The sequence below is a fragment of the Myxine glutinosa genome, chromosome 4 (genome assembly GCF_964187855.1).
Source record: "Myxine glutinosa chromosome 4, kmMyxGlut1.1, whole genome shotgun sequence".
In the NCBI taxonomy this organism is placed as follows: Eukaryota; Metazoa; Chordata; class Myxini; order Myxiniformes; family Myxinidae; genus Myxine; species Myxine glutinosa.
The window spans coordinates 126,406,324-126,433,245 of NC_136264.1; the positions used below are offsets into that span (position 1 = coordinate 126,406,324).

The following is a 26,922-nucleotide window of genomic DNA, read 5'->3' on the forward strand; positions in this document are numbered from 1 at the left end:
GTCAGTAATCAAAAAGGCGTAGGCGCTATAGAGCGATTTTCAAAAAAACGAACTCCCCAACCCCCCCCCCCCCCACCCCCCCCCCGCTTTTTTTCCTTTTTAAAACACTCCCAATCAGTCACTGGTGAAGCTCCGAAAGTTTGACGAAGTTCCGTTCAGCCATCTCTGAGAAAAATGGCGACACAGACACACAGACCAACGGCTCTCTTATTTAGTAGATAACCATTAAGATAACAACATCTTGAGGAATCAATTCCTCATTGAACTGATGCCATAAAGGGAAGAGATGGTTTGTTTGATCCACAACAAGATGTTTTCTGTAATTTCCTGGATGGTCATGGTATAATTCGCACACTTTTCACAATTCTTGTCCAAGTATATGAATGACAAAAAAAATTCAGATACACATCTCAAAACATTTAATCTGCTTTTTGTAGAAAACAAAGCATCAGATAAAACAATAGCCAAGAAAATCCCATTCCGCAAAAATTAGAAACAAAATAAAGAGACCGAATAGCAAAACAAAAATAGATGCAGCCTTTATCTCAAAGGCAAAAATCTTAATGTTGAAATGATATAAAGGTTATATTAAATAGCAACACGCATGGAAACAAAAAGGACGTGGAGGTGTCTGTTACTCTCCATGTATAAAAAAGGATGCATTAAAAGGACAAGCATGTCTTATAGTTGGTGGCAGTTAACAAAGTCCAACTATCTGACACCGAACCACTGACTTAATTCCTGCCAAAGTTGCCCACATCTGCCTAACTCTTGCAACTCCCCTGTCTCTAAAATCCACCCTTTTCTCTTTATACCTCCCACCCATCTCAAAACTTCCAGTTTTCTCTCTGTCCTCAAGCAGTTACTCCCAGTGGTAAAATTACCAAGGTGGTTGAACGCAGGTGTAGGCCGGGAGGCCTGGGGCAGCCCGATATGCTCCCACTGCCATTGGCTGTCCGGCAATTGGAGTCATGGTCGGAGCAGCCAGCATGTTACCTGCTGGGAAGGTTTGAGTCAGAAGAAAGAAAATGAACAAAGATGGAATTTAGGTGTTATTACACAGTATAATTGCAGAGATAAAGCAGTTCTTCTTGCCTTATTGCTATTTGTAGGACCGTGAGTGGGCAGCATTACAGTGCTAGAGTGAAGATGTATTTTCTGCCACCTTTGCCTACTTTCGAATGAAAAGTCACCATAAGGGGTCCTAGAAATGTTTGTCTTTACCCCGTACATGAAGCGCAACGCTGGGTAAATAAATTTGTTCACTCTGTTTGTCAGTCTATGATTGAGGAAGTACTTTAATTAAATTGAATTATATATTTTTACCTTGCGCTCACAAAGCGAAAAGCAGGGTTAGGCATTCAGTTGCATACATGCGTACGTGTGGCGTACGTGGCATATGTGTGGCATACATGTGTCTGCATTTTTAAAATTCATTTTCTCGGCAACCGTTGGTCCGATTGACACAACATATTACCATAAGAGCGCCTCCGCCTGTATAATTTTTTATTCATAATTATTAAATCATAGGTTACATGGTTCGGACGCCGCCGTCTGGGAAAAAATTTACACCTCTATATCTCCAAAACCACTCAATGGAAAATGTTGAAACAAGGCTTATTGTGAAGTACTCCCCATGGGAAATAAGATATGTCAATGATGTCATCAGCCTGGTGTTGGGCTAGCGGCTAGGGTGCCGGCTTAGGATCCTAGGATCCTGGGTTCGAATCCCGGTCGATCGCTGAATTAACGCCAGGGGGGTTGACTCAGCCTGTCATCCTTCCGAGGTCGGCTAATTGAGGACCAGTTCACTGGTAATTCCCTGTTTGTCGTTAAAGGCGGCAAAAAGGGTTGGCGTCAGGAAGGGCATCCGGCCGTAAAACATTGCTTCAAAAAGGGGACCGAAAAACAACAACAACCACGGTTCCCGAAAAAGGCCAACCCCCGCTTGCGGGGAAAAATGGCCTCTAAAGGTGGTTTTTTTTTTTTTTTTTTTTTTAATGATGTCATCAGTGCCTTCATTATGACATCATAATTCACCAAGTACAACACTTGATCTGATCAGTATGGAAAAAAAAAAATTCTCTGAAACTGTTAGTCCTATGGACATGAAATTTTTTTACCATGGGAGCGCCTCCTCCTGTTGAAATTTTCATTGATAATTATGACGTCATAGGTCACGTGGTACAGGCGCCATTTTGGAAAAATGGAATTCCTCCTCTATCTCCGAAACCACCCCATGGAAAAAATTGAAACATGGTACGTTGTCAAGAACTCACCACGGGGAATAAGATATATTAATGATGATGTTATCAGTATCTTATTTATGACGTCATAATTCGACAAGTACAACGCTTGATCCGATCAGTATGAATTTTTTTCTCTGCAATTGTTGGTCCGATTGACACAAAATTTTCACCATTGGAGCGCCTCCGCCTGTAGAATTTTAGTGATAATTATGACGTAATAGGTCACATGGTACAGGCACCATCTTGGAAAAAACTTCGCACCTCTTTATCTCTGAAACAACTCCATGGAGAAAATTGAAACACGGCTCATTATCAAGTACGCCCCATGGGGAATAAGATATGTTAATTATGATGCCATCAGTGCCTTTTTTATGACATCATAATTCGACAGGGACAACGCTTAGTCTGATCAGTTTGAAATTTATTGAGCGTGATCGACACAACAATTATATGAGAGAATAGAAATGTATGATGTCATTGCTCATGTGGTCTGGCAGCCATTTGGATCGAAGAAAAAAAACCTTCAAAAGCAGAAGAGTTGGCTTGCACCAAGTTGACTGTGCAGAGTAAGTATTCTATGAATTGCGTTAAGACTGTACAGTTAACTTAGTTAACACTGTACAAAACTAATCAGAACAATAAACTGCAGTTTAGCAGTAATTTGGCTGTAAATTTGTCAAATTGTATGCAATCTCGTCCCGGGCGCATATGTGCAGAGAGGAGTAAGGTAAATTAATTGTTGTAGTCTGTCTGCCTGTCTGGCAGTCAAACAAAATTGAAAATCATTCCAAACAGGAAACTTACTGTTTTTAGGGACATCATAAAGGATACAAACAACAGGCACAAATAACTAATTCAACGTGTTAAATAAAGTGGTGTAAAAGACGGCACATCAATGGCGCTAAACTTCTGAAAAAAGTTTTTTTTTTTTTGTATTCTCTACAGTGTTTAAAACCTTTATTTTATTACAATGGAATTATATACTGTACTTTAAGACTGTAAATTGCTTTACCCTGCTTTGCACTTCGTGCACGGGGTAAAGACAACATTTATAGGACCCCATATGGTGAGTTTTCATTCGACAACAGGCAAAGGTGGCAGAAAATACATCTTCACAAATCACCTTCTTGCCACTTCCATAAAACTTCAATTTAGCGGTACTTAATTGGACAATCTATCACACCATCTCGACCAATCAAATTTACTGCTTGCGCTCTCAGTGTTGTGGAATATCGAGATTTCAATATAACCACGGCTCATAGGGAAATATTGATTTTGCTCGGAAACGCAGAGCAAGCAAGTAAAGACGAAGGGTCATTTCATTTTTCCAAGATTGCATGTGGTAAGGTGTTCTGCGAACTCTCTAGTTTTGTATTATGGAAGAACTAGAACACAGAGCAGCTAGAACACAGTGGAGAGTGGAGAAACACAACAGCATGGTAAAGGGACAATTGGAGGAAGAATGAAGAAGCAGAAGAATGAGACAGTAAGGACTGGGGGTAAGGGGTGAATAAAGTAAAAGTTTAACTTTTGAGTTGGCTTCAAGCTCAATCACAAGTAAGGGGCTCAAATCAGAAACAGGAATGGAACAAAAATGGAAAGGTGGGTGGAGGGGGAGCAAAGAAAACAAAGAAAACTATAGAATTCCACTTAAAGTTTGGTGTGTGTTCGTATTACAAGCTGAACTCATGTGGCCATAATTGTTTCACAAATGGAAATATAGCACATCGATCCAGATTCTCATCTGCTAGACCAGTTGATTATGGGTGTGCATCAGACATTTATCCCTCGTATGAATGAAGTTTCAATTGCATGGACTTGTCTGAGATCAAAGGAGAAGAGACTTTGCAATAAAATGTGACAGAGGGGTAAAACATTTTACAGGAGAGAATGTGGGCAGATGTGGGCAATTATGTGGCAACATTGTTTGGGAACAGGATCAACGATTTTCTACATAGACTGACAGAGCAGGCTCAATGGTATATTTTGAACGCATATACAGTATATTGTTAATAAATGGAAATATGGAAAGAATGGAAATTTGCAAGTGCACAAACTTTAATTTACATCAGTCAACAAACAACAATGACATGACGTAACTTCACCCCATTAGTTATTTCCACTTTCTACCTATCGTTTATGTACTTGTGTACATAAACGCACTTGTGCCTTGATAAGGTAGCTTTAAAGCATGCTGGAGTGAGCAATTATTTACTTGCAGAAATTACTAATAATAGCACCATTCTTTGCTGATAATATTTTCCATTTGCCATTAAATAGGTTTTTTAAAGCTCTCTGGCAGTACAGTGATAAAATACTCATCATTGCACCACCAGCTACACTGCAAAGTTCAAAAAGTGTTATTCCCTATTGGATAAAATTTCCAGTTCATTTTTGATTCAAACGCCAAGCAGTTTTGCTAAGGAGAACATATTAGCAGCACTGTATTACTGACAAGCTTGTGTATATTTTCCACATGTTTGCACTCGCTCCTCCAATACAGTACGGTATATTTTTCTCATATGTTCATATGCCTCCTCTACCAATCGAACTCCACCACCTTCCCAACATGCAGACGCAGAGACACACACACACACACACACACACACACACACACACACACACACACACACACACACACACACACACACACACACACACACACACACACACACACACCATTTTTGTCACAAAAAAAAATATTGAAAAAAAAGTGCATTGTTACCAAGCTTTTAAATTCTCACTCTTTCATTATTTATTAAATCTTTCATTCAAGAATGACGTAAATATGGTTTATATATACACAAAAGAATAGTTACTCTCGTGCTTTCTGTATATTAAAGAAAAACAAATTCATATTTTGTTTACCACCATCACTGTGACAATTTCTGCAGCAATGAAGAGGCCACAGATGGTAGAGACATTTAATGTGACATGAGTGCCCCCTGAAGGCGATGCCAAAACATAAAACAATTATTTGCCGACTTGAGGAAGAAATTTAAACTTCACAATTTTTTTTAAAGCCCACTAAGATATACCATTTATATCTGAAATGAGATTTCAGATAAACATAGTTAAAACATCATGGTAAGGAGCTCTCATTTTACCTCATTCTTTCACTCCAACAATTATAATGTGTGCAAAACTGACAAAAAGCGGGGCTGTGAGATATTCCATGTGAATGAACGGTGTAAGGAGGGCCGTGAGTTGTTCCAAGAGAGTGAGGGGGGCTGTGACTTCCGTGTTTATATGTGTGAAGGTAATCGATTAAATGAGGAAAATAAAAAAGGTATTTTATTAATATAACAGAGATGGCTGTCAATTCGTCCGTTCACGGTTACGCTGATTGGCTGTATGAGGCCAGATGCAATGTGATTGGCTCCTGACAAGATTGTATCGTATGGACTTCTTAAAAGTTCTGATATTCGAAATCTGATTCCATATTTCACGATCGGATCTCATGTCCTAAACAATTATGTCGAAATCTAATGTGAAATCGGAAATAATTTAGGAAAAAGCGTTTTTTTCATAATCAAGTAATTAAATAATAAGCTCTGCGAGACGTGAGGTAAAATGGCTCCAACATTCATTTTTTCACTCTTTTAAAGGTAATTATTATATGTATGATTTGATTTTACCCTGTCTAGGGACATCGGTCGCGATCTTTTTTGATTTGGATTCTATTATATTATACATTTTTAACGTATAGGAATACATAAACAGGGAATCGCAGTTTGTTTATTAACAGTGCGTTAAGAGACTACCTTGGCTGACAGGGTGATCTCAAGGTACCCACACTCTCCTCTAAGCTTCCGAGCCTAGGTTTGAATCTCGACCCAGCTATAAACTATCATCCCAGTGTTTCACACACTGGGTAAATCATAAATGTGCGCCGTCCCTCCGATGGACATTAAATTGGCGTCCCGTCTTCCGACATTAGTTGATGGACGTTAAAGATCCCCACAGTGTCCTTCACGAAGAGTGGGCAAGCTATCGCCGGCATCCTCAACAAATTACAAATTCCCGTCCGAACTACTGCTGGAAAGGCAATGACAAGCCACTCGGTATAACCCTTGCTCAGGAAGCTGCTTTGACAGCACAGATGCAAAGTAACAACTATGGTACATCAGATATCAAATAAAAATTACAACTGAATAGTGAAGGCTAAAAAAAAAACCTGAAATGGTAATTAAAACCATTTTAAAAAAAGACAATGGACATATAGGCTAGTGGCCAAATTTAAAAAGGGGCCTAAAATCTGAGAAACCCCTACCCACGGTAGAACAAGTCACAACCTATTTTTTCTTGAAGAGGGATGTTTGGGGAGTTAGAAAATCATGGTTGTGAACCTGAGATCATTGCACAACATTTTGAAAATCACGTTTACATATGTACCACTGCAGACTGCAAAAATGGATTTAATCGCCACAGATTTTGGCTCATATTGGCTCATATATTTGTTAATACTGGTGCTACAAACACAAATCTGGTACCAAAATGTGCGGAATGATGACATATATATCTGTAAAAACCATTTGTGATGTAACAAAGGCTTTTGTGTGACCTACAGGCAAAAATAGTGGAATTTTGCGCAATAAATCAGCTTCGGGTTTACCAATAAATATCAACTAAACAATTAATTTCTTCATAAGTATTTGAGTTGTATTACTACATATTACATCAAAATAACCCTCTATCATTCTCCTTTTTAGAAATATAACTCATAAAGATAAATCCGTTGAATTAATAGAGTTATTACCGAAACCATATGTCACCCCCCCTAAAAGTAACCGACATTGATTAATTTATAATACATGTATATGCATTAACCAAACAAGAATGATTTTAAATCCAGTTGCAGAAAATCAATTTTGAGCTTGATTGCCTTTTTCTAAAACTACTGATATATACTTATCTTTAATTATTTCATTTCAGATGCTTGTGCTGACAATTGATCTGCAATTATGGATCTGGAACCACCTGTTGTGAAGCGTCGTAAAATTGACACTGACCACTGCATCATATGCTTTAAACCCCTCAACCCTAAAAAGCAAGAAGTTGTAACGAACCCAACATTTAATGGTTTGAGTGCAATCTTCAAAGCAAGTCAAATCAGAAAAGATGACGTTTATGAAAGTATCTGGCCTTTGCAACAAGACATATTGAGTCTTGATTTGAAAGTATCATTCCACAAATCGTGTCGGGCCAAGTATACCAGCAAGTCAAATATCTCCACATCCAACCCCAGTGAGAGTGACCAGCAACCATGCACGTCTGCGGCAACATAACACACAAGAATCAGCAGAAATGAAACAGCTGGGTCTGACATCAGGACTAACTGCTTCATTTGTGGAAAATCCAACACTTCCACAAACAAGCTTACACCGGTATCTACAGGAACTGGACAGTCCACCAGAGAAAAAGTTCTGGCAGCAGCTGACAAAAGACAAGACAATAAAATACACATGCGCATGCTTGCCTTTCCAGATTTGTTCGCCTATGATGCCAAGTACCACAGGTTATGCTATTCACACTATATTTCAGAACGGAACATCACTGCTGCAATTCGTAAATCAGGAGAGGAAACAATGGGCACATTACATGATGAAGCTTTTGATGAACTGAAATGTTATCTGGAACAAACTGTGTTCTCCAAAACTAAGACAGTGACACCCCTCGTTCATCTGAAAGATGAATACGTTGGATATTTGGTTTCACTGGGTACCACGAATGCAGAACAGTATAAAACTTGGAAGTTGAAGGAGCGATTAACTAAATATTATGGTGACCAAATAGTCTGTGTAACATTTGATGGCCACACTGACATCATATGCTCTTCTTCTGTGACCTTAGGTGATGCCCTGAGAAAAGCCACGATTCTGCAGAGCATGACCGATGAACCAGAATATGAAGACATCCCGTCTGATGTACCATCAGCCATAGATAGTGAAATGCATACTTTGCATGCTGCAGCTGGTATCCTGAGGAAGCACATGGCTGATATCGAGCATGTTGGAAATATGTATGCACCTGTCGAGGAAACAGATATTCAGCACTGTGCAGAATTCGTTCCTAATACACTCTACGACTTTATTCAGTGGTGCACCAGTGAGAAATCACACACGAATGTAACCAGCTGTCGTGATGAAGGTGTTATGAAGAACAACCTGAGGACGATCGCCATTTGTTACAATATAATATCACAGAGCCATCGAGTGTACTCCACAATAACGCTTGGTTTAGCCTTGCAGGTGCATCATGAATTGGGAAGCAAGCATCTCATTGACATGCTTCATGAATTAGGACACTGTGTGTCCTATGATGAGGTGAGACGTTTCCTCACGTCTGTGGCTGTTGATCAAACTGCCTCGGAGGGTATTTACATGTCAAAACCCATGAAAACCAACAAACGAGATAAATTGATGGTGGATTCAGAAGTACTTTTCCGGCGGCTGCTTGCTGTCTCAAAGAAACGCGATGTCAGTTTGGAACAAGTCCTGACACATGAACTGGCTCCTGTGCCACCGTCCCTCTTCAACAATGATGGGACAATGCGAAAAACCAACAAGGCGGATCTGGCAAAGAAGTTAGAAGCTAATTGCGAGGATGTCCAGGTGCTCGAACCCTCTGACCAACATGATACTGCTTATGTCATTGATGGGATGGCACTACTTCAGGCACTTGATGAAGCCCAGTTTGACACATTTGACGATCTCGGACGTACCATAATGCAGAAGATTCAGTCACTGCTTGCTAGTAACCAAGGTGTGACATCAGTTACATTGGTTTTTGACAGGTATGATGTACCACTCTCTATCAAGCAGCTGGAAAGAGAACGTCGCACTGGTGGAGAGTCAACACCCAGATATGTCATCGATGGACAACGCACAGTTCCAAACTACAGGAAGTTCCTGAAGAACACCACAAACAAATCAGCGCTTGCCGATTTCCTCTGCAGTTACTTGACAGTAGCCGCCCAATTGCAGCTTGAGGAAAACCAATCTGTCACACTGGCAGGAGGCTTTAACGATGGCCTGCTAGTTAAAGTTGTGGATCATAGAGGCATCCGGGAACTACCTGAATTGTTCAGCACACATGAGGAGGCTGACACACGGCTCCTGCTACATGCTATCCATCTCGCCAGAGCACACTCAAGGGTCATTGTACGATGTGATGACACCGACGTGTTGGTCCTACTCATCTATTACTGTGGGAAAGGCATGTTTGGGGACACCAAAGTGTACATGAATGCGGGTCACTGTACAAAAACAACGAATCGTCAGAGATTCATTCCTGTCAACAGAATAACGGACGACATCGGTCAGGATACGTCAAGTTGCTTGCCAGCATCACATGCTATAAGTGGCTGTGACACAACCTCCTCGCTGTTCAAAGTCGGGAAACGCACTGCATATTCGAAACTCAAGCAAAACATTGCACACTTGGCACCACTGTCACGGTTAGGCCAAACCAGAGATACCACCAATGTCGTCAGCACTGCCACAAAATATGCTCTGTCGTTGTATGGTTCAAAGTCAAGTCACACACTCGACCAACTTCGTTATGTTTATGCCTGCACAAGTGACAAACCAGCATCTCTCTTCCCACCAACAGACGATGCTTTCGAACAACATCTGAAGTGAGCAAATTACCAGGTGGCGATATGGACCCACAGCCATGTAGCGAAGCCTGTACTTTGGAACCCCGATGGTAATGGATGGCAGGTCAGAGACAACAAACTTGAGCCTGTCATGTTCCAAAAGGATGCAGCCCCAAGGGAGGTTCGAGATCTCACGCATCTCTACTGCACCGACGATGACTGTAGGCAGAGCAGAACATGTCATTGTATCTCTGCAGGACTGACCTGCACTGAATTCTGCTCGTGTAGTGCAGACGATTGTCCAAATGTTGATGATTCTGTTGTCTTTGACGACGGCACCGATGAAGAGCGTGACTGAACTTTTAAATGTATTGCATGTATTACTTCATGTAATAGATGTACATAAGTTACAGTGCATGTTATGAATTCATTATCGTCATATGTGAAATAGCTTATATCAACATGATGTCTATAAAAGTCACTTTCACAATTGTGTCAGAATCTTAAGTCAATTCTTCATGTTGCATATCTGCTTCGGGATTTCTATCGGTCAGCATTAGTGGGGCGACATATGATTTCAGTTATAACTATATCATTTCAGTGACAATTATATCATTAGATATATTTTTCAAAGGGTAAATAAACTTGGATTATGTTGATGTAACAAGTATGACTGCAAGTCCAATATTTTTGAAGTAATTAATGTTTTTGTTGATATTTATTGGTAAACCCGAAGCTGATTTGTTGAGTAAAATTCCACTATTTTTGCCTGTAGGTCACACAAAAGCCTTTGTTACATCACAAATGGTTTTTACAGATATATATGTCATCATTCCGCACATTTTGGTACCAGATTTGTGTTTGTAGCACCAGTATTAACAAATATATGAGCCAATATGAGCCAAAATCTGTGGCGATTAAATCCATTTTTGCAGTCTGCAGTGGTACATATGTAAACGTGATTTTCAAAATGTTGTGCAATGATCTCAGGTTCACAACCATGATTTTCTAACTCCCCAAACATCCCTCTTCAAGAAAAAATAGGTTGTGACTTGTTCTACCTTGGGTAGGGGTATGCCACCCAAAAACCTCATTTGGCCACTAGCCTAATATAGAGAGGAGTTGGGGTGTGAAGGGAGTAGGGGAGGGAGAGGGAAGTAGGGGAGAGAGGGGAGTGGGAGAGAGACATGCGAGTGGGGGAGAGAGAGTGGGGGAGAGGGAGAAAGTAGGGGAGGGAGGAGAGAGAGAGTGGGGGAGAGAGAGTGGGGGAGAGGGAGAAAGTAGGGGGGGGAGGAGAGAGAGAGTGGGGGAGAGAGAGTGGGGGAGAGGGAGAAAGTAGGGGAGGGAGGAGAGAATGGGGGAGAGAGAGTGGGGGAGAGAGAGTGGGGGAGAGGGAGAAAGTAGGGGAGGGAGGAGAGAGAGAGTGGGGGGGGAGAGGGAGAAAGTAGGGGAGGGAGGAGAGAGAGTGGGGGAGAGAGAGAGAGAGTGGGAGACAGAGAGAGTGGGGGAGAGACAGAGTGTGGGGAAGAGAGAGAGAGTGAGGGAGAGAGAGAGAGTGGGGAAGAGAGAGAGAGAGAGAGGGAGAGAGAGAGAATGGGGGAGGGAGGAGGGAGAGAGTGGGGAGGAAGGGAAGGGGAGGGAGAGAGAGGTGGGGGATACCTTCACTAGCTTTTCCTGTCACTTGGGACAGGTACTCGTCCAAGTAATATACATATATATAAAACCTCCCCCTGAGCCATGAAAAAATGACCAAAACTTTTGTTCTGGAAGATCCTAAAGGTGACACAAAGGAAGTTGCATGATTGGAGACAAAATGCAATTTATTGCATCTGCAGAATCTATCACCTCCAAATACAGAAAGCTCCTTTCTAAGCATTAAGTTGCTGCAGGACACAAAATAAAGCAACAATGGAAGAAAACCCAGGAAATAAAAAAATGAAACTGCAATTTAGGATATCGTTGCAGTTGCGGAAATAGACCTGTGGAAAGAACATCCACAGACACGTAGAGATTCCCCAGACAGTTATTTCTTTAATTTGTGTGTAGGTAGATCCTTGCCCTTTGTCCAGAGGATTGGGGGAAAATGCATTGCGAGAGTCTGTTTCATCCCCGGTGTAATATTCATCCTCTCTACCTACTTTCAAAACATTTCAATCCATCAATCCACTTTCAATCCATCAGTTCCATTTTTAATCCCACAGTACATCAATCCACCAATCACCCATCCATCTCCAATCCCTCATCCTTTCGTTTTACAACTTTTATTTCCAGTGCTTCCTTCAGGAACCTGCCTTCTTCGTTCATTACTTACTCCTCGATATTTCCCCGACAGTTTTCACTCCTCGATAATTCCCCGATAGTTTTCACCCATCGAGCCTTGTACCCTTTCAATAATCATTCCTGAGTCAACACACATTCAATTCTCCCATTCAAATAATTTCCTTTTCTTTCTTCGCAGCATTTTCCTGTCAAAACGCAAGCACCACACAAACATTTCTTACGGTGAAAAGGGATCCCAGCGCTAAAGTGGTGATAACCGCGACAGAGGAATATTATGGAAGGGTAGTTGCCAGTCAGTAGCCAGATATTTTCTGGAAGAAACTGGAAGATTCAGCAAGTAGAGAAACAATCAGAAGCAACCAAGAGGAGGTGGGAAGAGCCTCTGGGCATTCATTACCACTTCCTGAGCCAGTCTCAATGTCACAATAGGAATCAATGGAACCACTGGGGAAAAACTGCCTCATCACTGAGGAAGCCTGTATCGTTACATCTGCCCGCACTCTGTCCCTGATCGAGTACAACTGCGCTGTGCCCCTGATCAATTTAGATCTGCGCTGTGCCCCTCATCGAGTTAAATCTGCGCTGTGCCCCTGATCAAGTTTCAGCTGTGCTATGTACCTGATCGAGTTACAGCTGTGCTGTATTTTTGAAGGAATCACCTGCCATCTGCTGGTGTTGTGGGTCTGCACGAGTTATCATGGTAGTGTGAGAATCGGAGGGCAGGCAGCGACACGAGAACTATTAACCTGGCAGTTCCAACCACTTCACACCACATCCCGACACCACACAGACATCCTCCATATCACTCACCACCCCACACTTTCCTTTTCTTTACTTTACTTTGGAAATGACACATGCCCGCATTGTCTGTGTACTGTAAGATAGGAGTCGACCCAATACTTCAGCCTGCTTCTATCTTCTCATACTGATCATCTACTTTCCCGGTTTAACTGGTGGTGCCATGTCTTGTGAAAGTAAGTCTGTATAAGGGGAAAATATGTGCTCGAGGTTAAGATTCTGATCTTATGTGTGCTTGATGTAAATATATGTTTCTGGTCCTTAGCTAAAAGTATCACCAACAACTTATGTTGCTCTACCTTATTTTCACTTTTCCATTCTGATGATACTACCGCTGTCTCTCCAACTGATAAAGCAACTCTTTTTGGTTATCTTTTCTCCTCCAATTCCACACTGGATGACGCTAACATTCCATATCTGATACACCCCTTTCCCAATCCTATGCCCCTCCTTTTAATCTCTTTTCATGCAGTCAAAAAAGTACTTCTCTCCAGACACAAGCAAGGCGTACGGACAAGATGGCATTCCTCCTCGTGTCTTGAAGGAGCATACTTCAGAACTTGCACCAGTGCTTGCTCGTTTGTTTCGTTTTTGTTTAAAACCCCAAACTTTTCCTCTTTCCTGGAAACATGCCTTAGTACATCCTATTTTAAAGAAGAGTGATCTTTCAAATCCTCCCAACCCCCGTCTTATTGCTCTGACCTCTAATATTTCCAAAGTCTTTGAATGTCTTCTCAATTCCCATTTCCTCAAGCATCGTGAATCTCACAGTCTTCTATCTGACCATCAATATGGCTTTCACAAGGCAAGATCTACCAGTGATATCCTTTCTTACATTACAAATGTCTGGGCCTCTTCTCTGAGAGACTTTGGGGAATCCTTTGTTGTAGGCCTTGATATCTCAAAAGCCTTTGACAGAGTTTGGTATCGGGGTCTGATATCCCTGCTTCCCTCTTTCAGCTTTCCTCCTTCAGTCTGTTCTGTCATATCGAGCTTTCTCTCCGACTGCTCTATCTCTGCAATTGTTCATGGTTCAACATCTCCCTCCATCCCTATCAACAGCAATGTGCATCAGGGTTCTGTCCTGTCTCCAAAACTCTTCCTTCTTTTTAATCAATGACCTTTTTCCTTCTACAAATAACCAAATGCACTTGTATGCTGATGACTCGGTGTTAAATTCCTCCATATTTTTCCCATCTGCCCCATCTTCCATCACTCAATCTACATCTTGCTTCATCACAGCCACCTCTTTAAATTCTGATTTGGACAAGATTTCCCAGTGGACAAATGTAATCAGATTAAGTTAAATGCTTCTAAAACTCAATTTATTCCCATCTTTCTCTCTCTAAAACCCTTCTCAACTCTCCAATCTCCTTTGAAAGCTCCACAATTACACCATGTGATTCAATAAACCTACTATGTATTACCAATAAACCTACTAGGATTCAATAAACCAACTAGCTAAGTCTGCCTCGAAGAAACTAGGAGTCCTATTTTGTTGTCGAAGATTCTTCTCCTCTCAACAGTTGCTTCAACTATATAAAGTATTGATTTGCCCTTGTATAGAGTACTGCTCTCACATCTGAGGAGGTTCTAGCTTCACACACTTACCAGATAGAATTGAATCCAAAGTAATCCGACTTATCAACTCTCCAAATCTGACCTCAAAACTCTACCCGCTCGAATTACGCTGCAAAGTTGACTCTCTTTCTCTTTTCTACTGACATTATTTTGGTTTCTGCTCCCAATAACTTGCTGCTTGTGTCTCTCCACCATGAGCGACACCATGGAACACTTGATAGCCCCCACTACATCACATGATTATTGTGTGGCCAATGGCCATTGACAACTCGATGGTGGGCCGTATGATGTTTATTTCTTCCCCTCCACTGCCAAACTCTGGAACTCTTTACCTTCCCATGTATTTCCAAACACTTACAACCTTCCCCTTTTCAAAAAGCAGATTTTTTACTTCCTCAAAAATTATTAGACTATTCTCTCTTTCTTCACTTTTCTTCTCTTTTATATAAAGCCTGGCCTTGATGAAGACTATATAGTCCGTGACTGGAGCCTTCAACATAAAAAATGGCCTTATATTGCTTTTTTGTAAATACATGCTCTTTGCCTTTTGATGGCTTTGTAGTTACTTGCCGCATGATTGTTGCTTGTGTGTGTAAATAAATGCTATTTGGCTTGAACTGTTAAAAATTTGAGCCCTGCTCGATTATGTCCTTTTCTTCATTGGTTTGACATATTGTGAATAAATAGATAGACAGGAAGTTTTGCCCCATTGATGGTCTCCGCAATTAGCCAAAGCTGTACTCAAGGTTCCACTCGGCTGTAATAAGTACTCGGGTGAGCGTTGTGGGCGCGCTTCCCGAGTTGAAATGATTAAATTAATAAAATAAGGTAACACGACTGAAGGGCGTGAGGACCCTGTTAAATTTAATAAGTTAAACCAGCATCCATGGTTGTTTAACAACCTGTCAGGCAGTGGAGTTATCCATGGCCAGCAGCCTGCAGGGTTAGAGGGAGAGCAGGGGGTCCGGTGACCATCCCGTGGACCTCATCCGTATTCGAATCAACAACAACAACAACATGCATTTTAAGGCCATTTTCCCTGCTAGAGGGAAAGGGTTAGCCTTGCGTTACCCATGACAATCTTCTCCATTTTGCCCTATTTTCTGCATCTCTCCTTGTTAACCCCCTTGCCCGCATTCCTTCTTCCACCATCTTCAGCCAAGTCTTTCTCGGTCTTCCCCATCCTTTACTTCTTTCTACATTCATTTCCATCACTCTTCTCAACCAGTCACTTTCATCCTTCCTCAACACATGACTAAACCATCTCAACCTGTTCCTCTTCACAGCATCAATCACAGGCTCTATTCCCATCATCTTTCGCAATTCATCATTTGTCTTCCTCTCTCTCTCTCTCTCAACGATACTCCGCACATCCACCGAACCATTCGCATTTCCACCCTTTCCAGCCTTCGTTGCTGCTCTACGTTCATTACCCATGTCTCGCTCCCATAAATCATAACACTTCTCACACATGCAGCATACACCTTTCCCGTCAGCTTCAACGACACTCCCCTCCTAATCAGCACGCCACTCAGTTCCCGAAACTTCTTCCATGCACATCTCAATCTTGCAACCGTTGCTGAGTCTGATCCACCTTCTCCATTCAGCATGTCTCCGAGGTAGCAAAATGTTTTCACACCTTCCAGCTTCACGCCGTCTCCAAGATCCAACTCAACATTTCCTCCATCTGCAGCTCCCTCTGTGCACACCTTACATTTCAATGTAGCTGCCACACTGGTTAATGACCCTCTCAGACCACTACATTTTTGATGAACCCACTCAGCGCACATTGTACATTGAATTGAGTTCACTCCGACACCCTTCCTGCACACAGCACATGGACACTTCCCAGTTGTTTCCACCTCACCACATGCTTTACCACTTGCCATCACCTTCGTCTTTCCGATATTCACCTTCAGACCTTTTGTCTCTATACATTCCTTCCACTTGTTCATCTTTTCCTTCAGTCCATCCATACTTTCCGCAATCAACACCAGATCATCTGCATACAACAACTCCCACGGCAAACCCTCCTTTACGTTCTGAGCCAGCACCTCCATCACAGCTACAAATAGTAGTGGACTTAGTACCGACCCCTGATGCACTCCCACCTTCACCTCAAACTCACCACTGTTCCCGTCCTTCGTCCTTACAGCTGTGCGCGCTCTTTTGTACATTGCCATCACTACTCTGATCAACCATTCCTCCACTCCTAACTTCCTCAATGCCCATGTCAATACTTCACGTGGAACCCTATTGAATGCTTTCTCCAGATCAACAAACCCAAGAAACAACTTCTTCCTCTTCTCCATATACTTCTCCTGCAACTGCCTTACAATAAAGAGCGCGTCTGTCGTTCCTCTTCCTGGCATTAATCCAAACTGTATTTTGTCAATCGTCACCTTCTTCCTTATCCTCCTCTCCAACACCCTTTCCAATACCTTCATTCCATGCTCCAATAACTTTATCGCTCGGTACGAGCCACACTCCAGAGGGTCACCTTTCCCCTTGTATAGAGGGACGAGGGTACTCAGTTCCCAATCCACTGGAATGCGGCCTTCTTTCACCACCAGATTACAGATCTCTGGCATTCTCTTCACACCCCAACTTCCTGCTGCCTTCAACATATCTCCCACAACTCCCGTCGGCCCTCCCGCTTTTATACTCTTCATTGCTTTTATCGCTTCCTCAACTTCCTTCTCAGTTATCTTCTCTGCCGGTCCTAAAACTGGGTTACTCTCTATGTTGCCATCCCATTCATTCTCTGTATTCAACAGCATTTCCATATATCTTTTCTATCTTCCTTTAATTCCATCTGGGTCCACAACGATTTGTCCCAATTCATCCTTCAAGCAACTCACCCCCATCACATCACACCTCTCTTTCCCTATCTGCTTTGCAATCCTGAATACTGCTCTCTGACCCTTTTCCGAATCCAAGCGTTCTCCGAACATTTTCCTCCATGCCTCCTGTGCCTTTGCTACCTCTTTCTTTGCAGCCTTCTTGGCTGCCTTATAACTTTCATGCTCTGCTTTTTCTGCTCCCGTACCCTTCGCCTTCTGCCACTCCTTGAACTTCTTCCTCTTCTCGTCAATCCTCTTTCCAACTTCATCATCCCACCACCATGTTTCCGAGTGCCTCAGTGGTCCTTTTGTCCATCCACATACCTCACCAACGGCTCCCAACAGACTATCTTTCATTGACATCCAACCACTTTCAAGCTCAACCACATCATCCTCTACCCTACTCAGGCTCTCTTTTAATGCCTCCATTACTGTCACCTCTTTCAACCTCCACACCTTCATTCTCGGTTGGTACTACACCCGCCGAGCTCTCCTCGCACCTTTCACCCTTATGTCGCAGACAACCAAGTGGTGCTGTGAAACAGCCTCCTCTCCCGGGATCACCTTTGTGTCCCGGAGGTGCCCCCTATCTCGCCTACGCACCATCAGGTAGTCAACGGTTGTCGTCAACCCACCTGACGTGTATGTAACAAGCTTATTATCCTCTTTCTGGAAATGAGTATTACAAATCAACAAATCAGCTCCATCAGCAAACTCCAAAATCCTTTCACCTTCTCCATTTCTCACACCATATCCGTAACCCCCATGGACTCCCTCAAAACCGTCCATACTCCTTCCCACATGTCCATGTAGGTCTCCTCCTACCACAACAACTTCCTCATCTTTCACGTTTTCCATTAGCTTCTCTATTGCACACCAGAGCTTGTCCTTCTCTTCATCGCTCCGACCAACCTGGGGAGCATATCCCGAGATGCCGTTCACCAAGAGCTTTCCAATCATCATTTTCACCATCATCAACCTATCACTCACTCTAGTCACACTCACCACACTGTCTACAAACTCCTCAGAAAACAGGACATCAACACCATTCACGCCCTCCGGGCACCCTTGCCACACAAACTTGTATTTTCTTTCCCTGCCTACCCTTCACCATTCTCACACCACTTGCCTTCCATCTCGTCTCTTGCACACAACATATGTCCACTCTTCTTCTGACCAATACTTCCACCACTTCTCCTGATCTCCCTGTCATTGTCCCTACATTCCATGTCCCAAACCTCAGAAACCGATCTCCACTTCGGGCTGTACCCTGCCCACATGTAGTTGTAATTGTCATGGTTCTCTTTTTGAGGCAATGTTTTTTATGGCCGGATGCCCTTCCTGACGCCAACCTTCTTAGTCGCCTCCTACGACACGCAGGGATACGGCGTACCTATTCTTATCCAGGGTACACACTGGGAAACGTTTAAAACATGGAAATCCTGGGGGGGGGGGGAGGGGGGGGGATCACCGCTGCGGTTTAAACATATTTAAATAAATATTTCAACAAAACCATGAAAACAATCTGGGAAAAGTCTCTAAGTGAGAACGTGGATTTGAGAAAGCAGGAGCAGAGGTGAAAGAACAAACGAGAATATAGGGGGCGGGGCACAAGTCGAGACGAGGAGGCCGCACGAGACACCAGGCCGCACGAGGCCCGGACAAAGAAACGACTAATTACACACAAATTTGCATCAACTACAAAACCAAAACCAAATAGAAACACACAATAACACATACACAACAAAATACGCAGCGGAAATTTGACAAAGAAACGAACGGGAAAACACTCAAACTTTGATGCCGTGGAGAGATCAAAGCAAGCCTCATTTTTTACATGAAAGACAACCAATAATTCATTTAATCCTCCTGAAGGCCTATAGAACCACCTTTAGAGGCCATTTTTCCCCGCAGAGCAGAGGTTGGCCTTTTTTGGGCACCTTGGTCCCCTTTTTGAAGCAATGTTTTATGGCCGGATGCCCTTCCTGCCACCAACCCTGTTAGTCGCCTCTTGCAACACACAGGGAATTACCAGTGAACTGGTACTCAATTTGCCGACCTCGGAAGGATGACAGGTTGAGTCAACCCCCCTGGCATTAATTCAGCAATTGACCGGGATTCGATTGTGCGGGAGTACAAAAAAATAGTACAAAAAAAATAAAAAGTACAGCTGTAATTTAACGAGACCGGTCGGTACAAACTTCATTGAAAAAGCAGTACCTGTAGCCATGGCAATAGAGGAAGATGGATGTCCAGTGAGGGAAAGTGCAGGGTGAGTACGAGGTGCAGCCAGCTGAGGGTACACCTGTGCTGGGAGCCCATTTGGTTGTACCACTGTGGTGTGATGGATCACGTGTGCTGGTGCTGGTGCATAGAGGGTTGGAGCAAGGTACATACCAGGCTGCAATGGAAACATGGGATAGGAGAATAAGAAACAAAGGTAATACAACAATATCTCTGACGTTGGAAGAAAGGAAAGCCTTCCAATTATGTACAGTATACTGTTATCCAAAGACCTGTCATCCCATCTTTTTGACAAGCAATTTTGTTTTCAGATGCCTCAAAATATTGATGGCAAGCTCAACTTTACTCCCCCTCCCTATCAGTCCCCAAAGTGGAAATACTGTTTTTTTACATCAAATACTATGAAATACCGTTCTATGAAATAAACTGTGTTGACACTTGCAGTTATTGACTGAGTAAAGCCAACTTACATGTTCAACTTTTATGGCGATCGCCGATGCACATGAAAACCTTGTTGATGATGGTCATCAACTGCTGCACATTACAAAATTAATCAAGGACTTCCACACACTAAGCGGTCACAGACTGTCTTGTTGCATTGCATCAGCTAGTGCACGGTGGGTTTTCTGACTGAGCATCAAAGGTCCGTAGCACCTGCGACCAAATTTGCACCTGCAGTCTCTCTTCCACACCTCTTCTTGGTGACCTCTCCTCTCCTTGGCTACCCCTCCTCTCCTTAGCCACCCTGCCTCTCGTTGGCCACCCCTCCTCTCCTTGGCCACCCCTCCTCTGCTGGCGACCCCTCCTCTGCTGGTGACCCCTCCTCTGCTTGGCGACCCTTCCTCTCCTTGTCCACCCCTCCTCTGCTTGGCGACTCCTCCTCTGATTGGCTACCGCTCCTTTTCTTGGTGACCCCTCCTCTCCTTGGCTACCCCTCCTCTCCTTGGCCACCCCTCCTCTCCTTGGCCACCCCTCCTCTTCTTGGCTACCCCTCCTCTGCTTGGCGACCCCTCCTCTCCTTGGCCACCCCTCCTCTCCTTGGCTACCCCTCCTCTACTTGGCTACCCCTCCTCTCCTTGGCCACCCCTCCTCTTCTTGGCCACCCCTCCTCTGCTTGGCGACTCCTCCTCTGCTTGGCGACCCCTCTCTTTCAGTTCCGCTATTAAAGTGCACCCCAGGGATCGGAAAAGCGCACAGAAATTACTGTGCAATAATGACGTAAAAATCCCATACCTTGGAGAGGTGTCAAAGAGAGAGGTTGATTGGCTGAGAAATGATTAGTATTCTATTAGACACTGTTAGCTAATTTACCACCTCAGTCACTATTACCATTGTCACAACTCACCAGAGAAAAAACATACAGATTCTTAATTTGGTGCACTGATCATGCTGAGTTTTTAGCCCTAGATAGCATGCTTTGTGCTAAAACAAACCTGCTTTCTCCAAGGCCTGGGTCATGGACCTGGACCTCACACCACTTGTGAGGTTGTATAACAGAGATTCAGGCTTTGGAGAAAAACTTTTTCAAAAGCGAAACAATTTCCAGATCATTATTTTGATCCCCAGGATATATTATTAACCACTGATTTAACCGATTAACCATTAATTTTATCATCCATTGAGGCCTGTTAGATTAATTATTGAATGAATGATTATTGCAATTTCCTTAATGACATTCAATTATACGCCTCCGCCATGCTGCGCCCAGAGCGGCTACACCACTCGTACAACCCCTGTCCCCTTCCCCCGACTAATCTCATGCCTGGAAAGTTTTAGATAGTTCCGTGACAAAGACAGGTGTTTGAGTTGAAAAATTGAGTTGCAATTAAGGTCAACTGTATTTCTGTGATGCTATCCAGTCATGTGAAAAGGTAAGTACACCCCATGTAAAGTTTTGACTTTTTCAACATATTTAAACATACAGCTATTTGATCTTCATTTCAACAATATTGATAGATAAAGGTGATATAATACAACAAATATCATGAAATATTTCCATTTTGTAGTCCATTGTATAATTTAAATAAACATAAATGCAAATTTCGCATGTGGAAAAAGTAAGTACACCCCTACATTTATCACTACTTCAAATACCTAAAATTAGAATCAGGTGCACCAGCTCAGTTGCAAATGATTAGAACATCGTTAGAGAGGATCTTGGAGGAACCTGTCTTATTTAAACCTCAGACATTTAGTTTGGTTTGCTCTTTGTTGTTGAAGTGTGCGGCGTCACCATGCCTAGATCAAAAGAGCTCTCTGAGGCCTTCAGAAAGAAGGTTGTAGATGCCTACGAGTCTGGGAAGGGATTTAAAAAGATCTCCAAACAATTTGAAATCAATCATTCGACTGTCCGGAAGATCATCTAAAAGTGGAGAAGATTCCAAACAACTGCCAACTTGTTCAGGCCAGGCCGCCCCAGCAAGTTCAGCCTGAGAGCAGTCCGCAAGATGATGAAATAAGTCTCTAAGAACCCCCAGAATGTCATCACGGGACCTACAGGTTGCTCTTGCCACTCTTGATGTCAAAGTGCACGAGTCTACCATTAGAAAGAGGCTGCACAAGTTTGATCTACATGGGAGGTGTGCCAGGAGGAAACCTTTGCTGTCCAGAAAGAACATCAGGGCAAGACTAAAGTTTGCCAATGAACACCTAGGCAAAGACCAGCACTTCTGGAACAATGTGCTCTGGACAGATGAGTCAAAGGTAGAGCTATTTGGCCACAGCACCGGAAGACATGTTTGGCGAAAACCAAAGACAGTATTTGACCACAAGAAACTGATACCAACTGTAAAGTATGGTGGTGGAAATATTATGGTTTGGGGCAGCTTCGCTGCATCAGGGCCTGGGCAGCTCACCATCATAGAATCCACTATGAATTCTTCATTGTACCAGAGGGTGCTTGAGGATAATGTGAGGCAATCTGTCGGAAAGTTGAAGCTCAACCGAAGGTGGACCTTGCAACATGATAATGACCCTAAACATACCAGTAAATCCACCAAGGAATGTCTGAAAAGAAAGAAATGGAGGGTTCTGGAATGGCAAAGTCAAAGCCCGGATCTAAATCCCATCGAGATGTTGTGGGGGGATTTGAAACGAGCTGTGCATGCAAGAAACCCCTCAAACATCGCACAGCTGAAAGAATTCTGCATGGAGGAGTGGGCAAAAAATTCTCCCAGTCGATGTCAGAGACTGGTAGACAGTTATAAGAAATGCCTACTTGAGGTTGTTTCTGCCAAAGGGGGCAATACCACCTATTCGAGCCAAGGGTGTACTTACTTTTTCCACATGTGAAATTTGCATTTGTTTATTTAAATTATACAATGGACTACAAAATGTAAATGTTTCATGATATTTGTTATATTATATCACCTTTATCTATCAATATTGTTGAAATGAAGATCAAATAGCTGTATGTTGGAATATGTTGAAAAAGTCAAAACTTTACATGGGGTGTACTTACTTTTTCACGTGACTGTATGTATATCTGTTCATGAGGATTGTTAGCTAGTACGAGACAAACACACACCAACTTTTAAAAATGTTGCTATTTACACTGAATACCAACATTTAGCAATGTTGCAGAAAGATTGTGTCATTATGTAAATGGGAGGGAAGATGGGGGGTGGGGGAGGGGAGAGTGGAGATGTGGAGAAGGGGGTTGTGAGATGGGGGTGAGGGAATAAGGGTTGGGGGCTGTGCATGTTTCTGTGACTGTTGCACAGAACAGAATTGTGTTTGTTGCAGATTGTGCAACAGAAGTAGTGGGGAATACAAGTACCGAGAACACAGCTCAAAAGAGCATTGTTGTTCGAACAGGGAAAAAGTTATTCTGTAAACAACAAGAAACATACTCACACTCTTGACAGAGCAGGTGCTCATGACAACTCATGAATGCTTCAAGGCTAGAATTAATCCTGGAGAAGTGGCTATTCCATCAGAGGAGAGTGAAAACATTTTATAAACAGCCACGGTAATCAAACCCACACCAGTAGGGGCAATGCAATGGGTCTTTACCCATTCCACCACCAAGCCACACTGCTATACAAAGGTAGATATGTATGAAGCAGATTTTTCTGTTCTATAACTGTCCAGACATCATTTTACTTGGGCAAATTGGGCTTGGGCTGCATATGGTGAGCGCACTGGGTAGAAGGTGAATGGATGGTAAGCCGATGGACCAGGGGGTGGCTGGTAGGCTGGTGGTGGACCTCGTGCCTGCCCTGGGGATATCTTGTATGGTGTACTTGAACCGAATCCTTGAAAAAATATACAATGAGATCAGTGAGAGGCAGACACAATGGTTTAAGTTGTTGTAGTTTACAAAAACAAGATTTGATAATGACAAAAACCTGAGCAAAATTTCATCTAGAATAATTTTAATAAACTTAGATAAAGTTAACTACCAAAGATACTGTTATGAAAATGACTCATAGAAGGTAACATTGCTTAGTATAGTTCAGTTATTTCCTTAATGAATGTCTTAGAGTAAGGGTGATGTAATTAATTGTGACATTAGATATGCGTCGCTTCCTCTTCGGTCTGTAGAATCTGTCCTCTTCCGACCGATGTTTTTTTTCCTGGCATATTGGCTTTGAATTGCATCAGTACACAAAATTTCAGCTCTCTACGTAACCTGGAAGAAAATTGAAAGTTCACATAATGTTTGCTTTTATTTGTTTGTTTGTTCCTGATACATATGTCAATATGTCAAGACGAACAACGCCCACCCTCCCTTTCTGTATGTGTCTAAAAACCGCCAACCCTGTGAGAATTTTATTTAATGTTCTACCATTTCGAATCTGTCCTTAAATGTCCTTTTTAGTGGCTGGGTAAGCCATCAGTTTTCAGTCGATGGTGGAGAAAAGAGGACTTTGATACATGGGATATGTGGCCTTCTAAGTTAAATCCAAGCACACTGATCCGATGACATAATTTATGGAAATTATATCAGCATCATGTCATAGGGTCAGTGTGCTTTTTTGGTATATATATATATATATATACAGACTTGGCATTTAATATGGAATTTTTTTTTTTTATTGACTTGGGTTTACTTTCTTAACTCAGTATATCAATCTGGTGAGTTTCTTTTACACTTTGGTGATTTATTTGTTAAAAGAACCATGTCACTGATTGTCTGTCGCAGCAAGAAGTCAACAACAGGATTATATCACAGGTGGCGTGGCAAAATGTACGGACAGGTGCATTTGATGATTGGCTTCACAGTCGGGTATAGAAGGGTTGTTGCGTTCTGTATTAGTGGAAAACAACTGCTGCACGTCTCCAAAAGTTATTGCCGCTTCCTCTGGAGATGGTCCGTCAACTCGACAATGCTGTTTGTCGTGGAGTGGTGGCTTTACGAAATTACGGCATGAAATAGCATGCTATTGCTCGGCAGTATGGCATCACTCAAGGTCAGGTGTCAAAGATCCTGAAACGAAATGCTCAGAGAGGTGTCCCTACTCCAATACCGAGGCCAGGACGTCCCCGCAGAACCACAAGGAGGGATGATCGCCAGCTGCACCGGTTAGTCCGCAATGGCCGTACCAAGTCAGCTAATCGGCTTAGGGCTGAGTGGCAGCAACTGACAAATGTGCCTGTATCCAGAAGGCTAGTCAACCAACGACTGGTTCAAGCAGGCTATCATGCCAGGCGTTCCCTGAGAAAGCCACGCCTGACCAGACAACACCGCCAGCGCCGATTGCAGTGGGCCAGAGAGCACCATCAATGGCATCCAGGACACTGGAATCACGTGATCTTCAGTGACGAGTCTAGATTTCTGGTCTATCGTCAAGATAGCCGCGTCCGAGTGCGCAGACAAGTGCATGAAGCCTACAACAAAGATTGGATAGTGCCAAGAGTCCAAGCTGGAGGTGGTGGGGTGACCGTTTGGGCTGCTTTTCATGCAGGGGGCAAAACTGACCTGGTTGTTCTCAATGGGAACCTGAACCAGTTCAAGTACAGGGCCATTCTGGAAGAAACATTGCTTCCATTTGCTCGTGCAGCCTTTCGAGGAAACTTTGTCTTCCAAGATGACAATGCACGACCTCATTGTGCTCGCATGATCCAACACTTTCTTGCTGACCGTGGTGTAGAGCATATGGAGTGGCCTGCCATGTCCCCGGATATGAATCCGATAGAGAACTTGTGGGCAGAATTAACGCGTCAAATCGACCACTTGGACCAGCAGCCGACCTCTGTGCGTGAATTGCAGCAGGCTATTGTCACTGCATGGCAAGCGATTCCTGTCCAAACCTTGGCAAATCTCGTGAACAGCATGCCTCAACGTGTACGTGCTCTCCTCAATGCTCGTGGGGGTTACACGAAGTACTGAACTGTAATTTTACTGTCCGTAATCCCAGTCGTAATTGAACTTTTGTTTTTGTGAAAAAATTTTTGGCTAATGTGCAAAATAAAGAGATACTTCTGGAAAAGGTACAGAAGTTTAACACAGTACTGTCCATGAATTGGGTTCGATATCAGTTTACATCACTTTCAAGGATCAATTTATTTGTTTCGAAATGTCAAATGTGGTTTTTGTTTCTTTTAAAGGTCACATTAACAAAATCTAGAATAATTTCAACATAATTCCAATGAACTTTTGGTTCTAAGTCATCTGGAAAAGTAAGTTCACCCCCACAAAAAAAAATATTCCATATTAAATGCCAAGTCTGTATATATATATATATATATATATATATACAGTGAAACCTTGACTTACGAGTGCACCAACGTACGAGTTTTCCGAGATACGAGCCGTCGCTCGGTCGATTTTTTGCTTTGTGATGTGAGCCGAGATCTGAGTTACGAGCGAGCAAGCTTACGCCACCCGCCACTAGGTGGCCCAGCGAGCGTTCAGTTCACGTGGTTATCTTGCCGTACAAGCATCTCTGCCGTATCGCTGTTGCTTTGTTTTCGCATTTTGTTTATTTTGGAAAATTTCTTAGTTTTAACCATGGGTCCTAAGAAATTGAGTGCCAAGGGCAGTGCTGAGAAGAAGAAAAGGCTGATGTGCTTGGATATAAAACACGTAATCGTCGAAAAACATGAGCGAGGTGTGCGTGTTGTCGACTTGGCGAGGCAGTACGATCGTAGTACTTCTACGATATGTACGATTTTGAAGCAGAAGGAGTCGATAAAGGCTATAACGCCAGCCAAGGGCGTTAAGATTATTTCAAAGCTCCGGACCTCTGTCCATGAAGAGATGGAGAAGTTGTTGTTTGTGTGGTTGACGGAGAAGCAGCTCGCAGGAGATACCGTGACCGAGAGCATCATCTGTGAGAAGGCACGAGACATTTACGGGGATTTGGTGCAGCAGACGGCGGGA

At 42.9% G+C, this 26,922-nt stretch overlaps 1 protein-coding gene across 2 annotated transcripts in view; it reads right to left on the minus strand.

The window, feature by feature from the left end:
- Positions 1-404: 404 nt before the first annotated feature.
- Positions 405-26,922, minus strand: part of LOC137425184 (myelin-associated neurite-outgrowth inhibitor) — an 85,993-nt gene continuing 59,475 nt past the window's right edge. The window contains exons 4-6 of one of the 2 annotated variants that reach the window (XM_068113343.2): positions 23,700-23,851; positions 19,572-19,752; positions 405-999 (exon numbers count right to left, since the gene is read on the minus strand). In XM_068113343.2, the coding sequence (XP_067969444.1) occupies positions 881-999; positions 19,572-19,752; positions 23,700-23,851 (452 nt within the window). In that variant the 3' untranslated portion in view covers positions 405-880. The remainder of the gene's footprint in view (positions 1,000-19,571; positions 19,753-23,699; positions 23,852-26,922) is intronic. The other variant, XM_068113344.2, reaches the window with a different exon arrangement.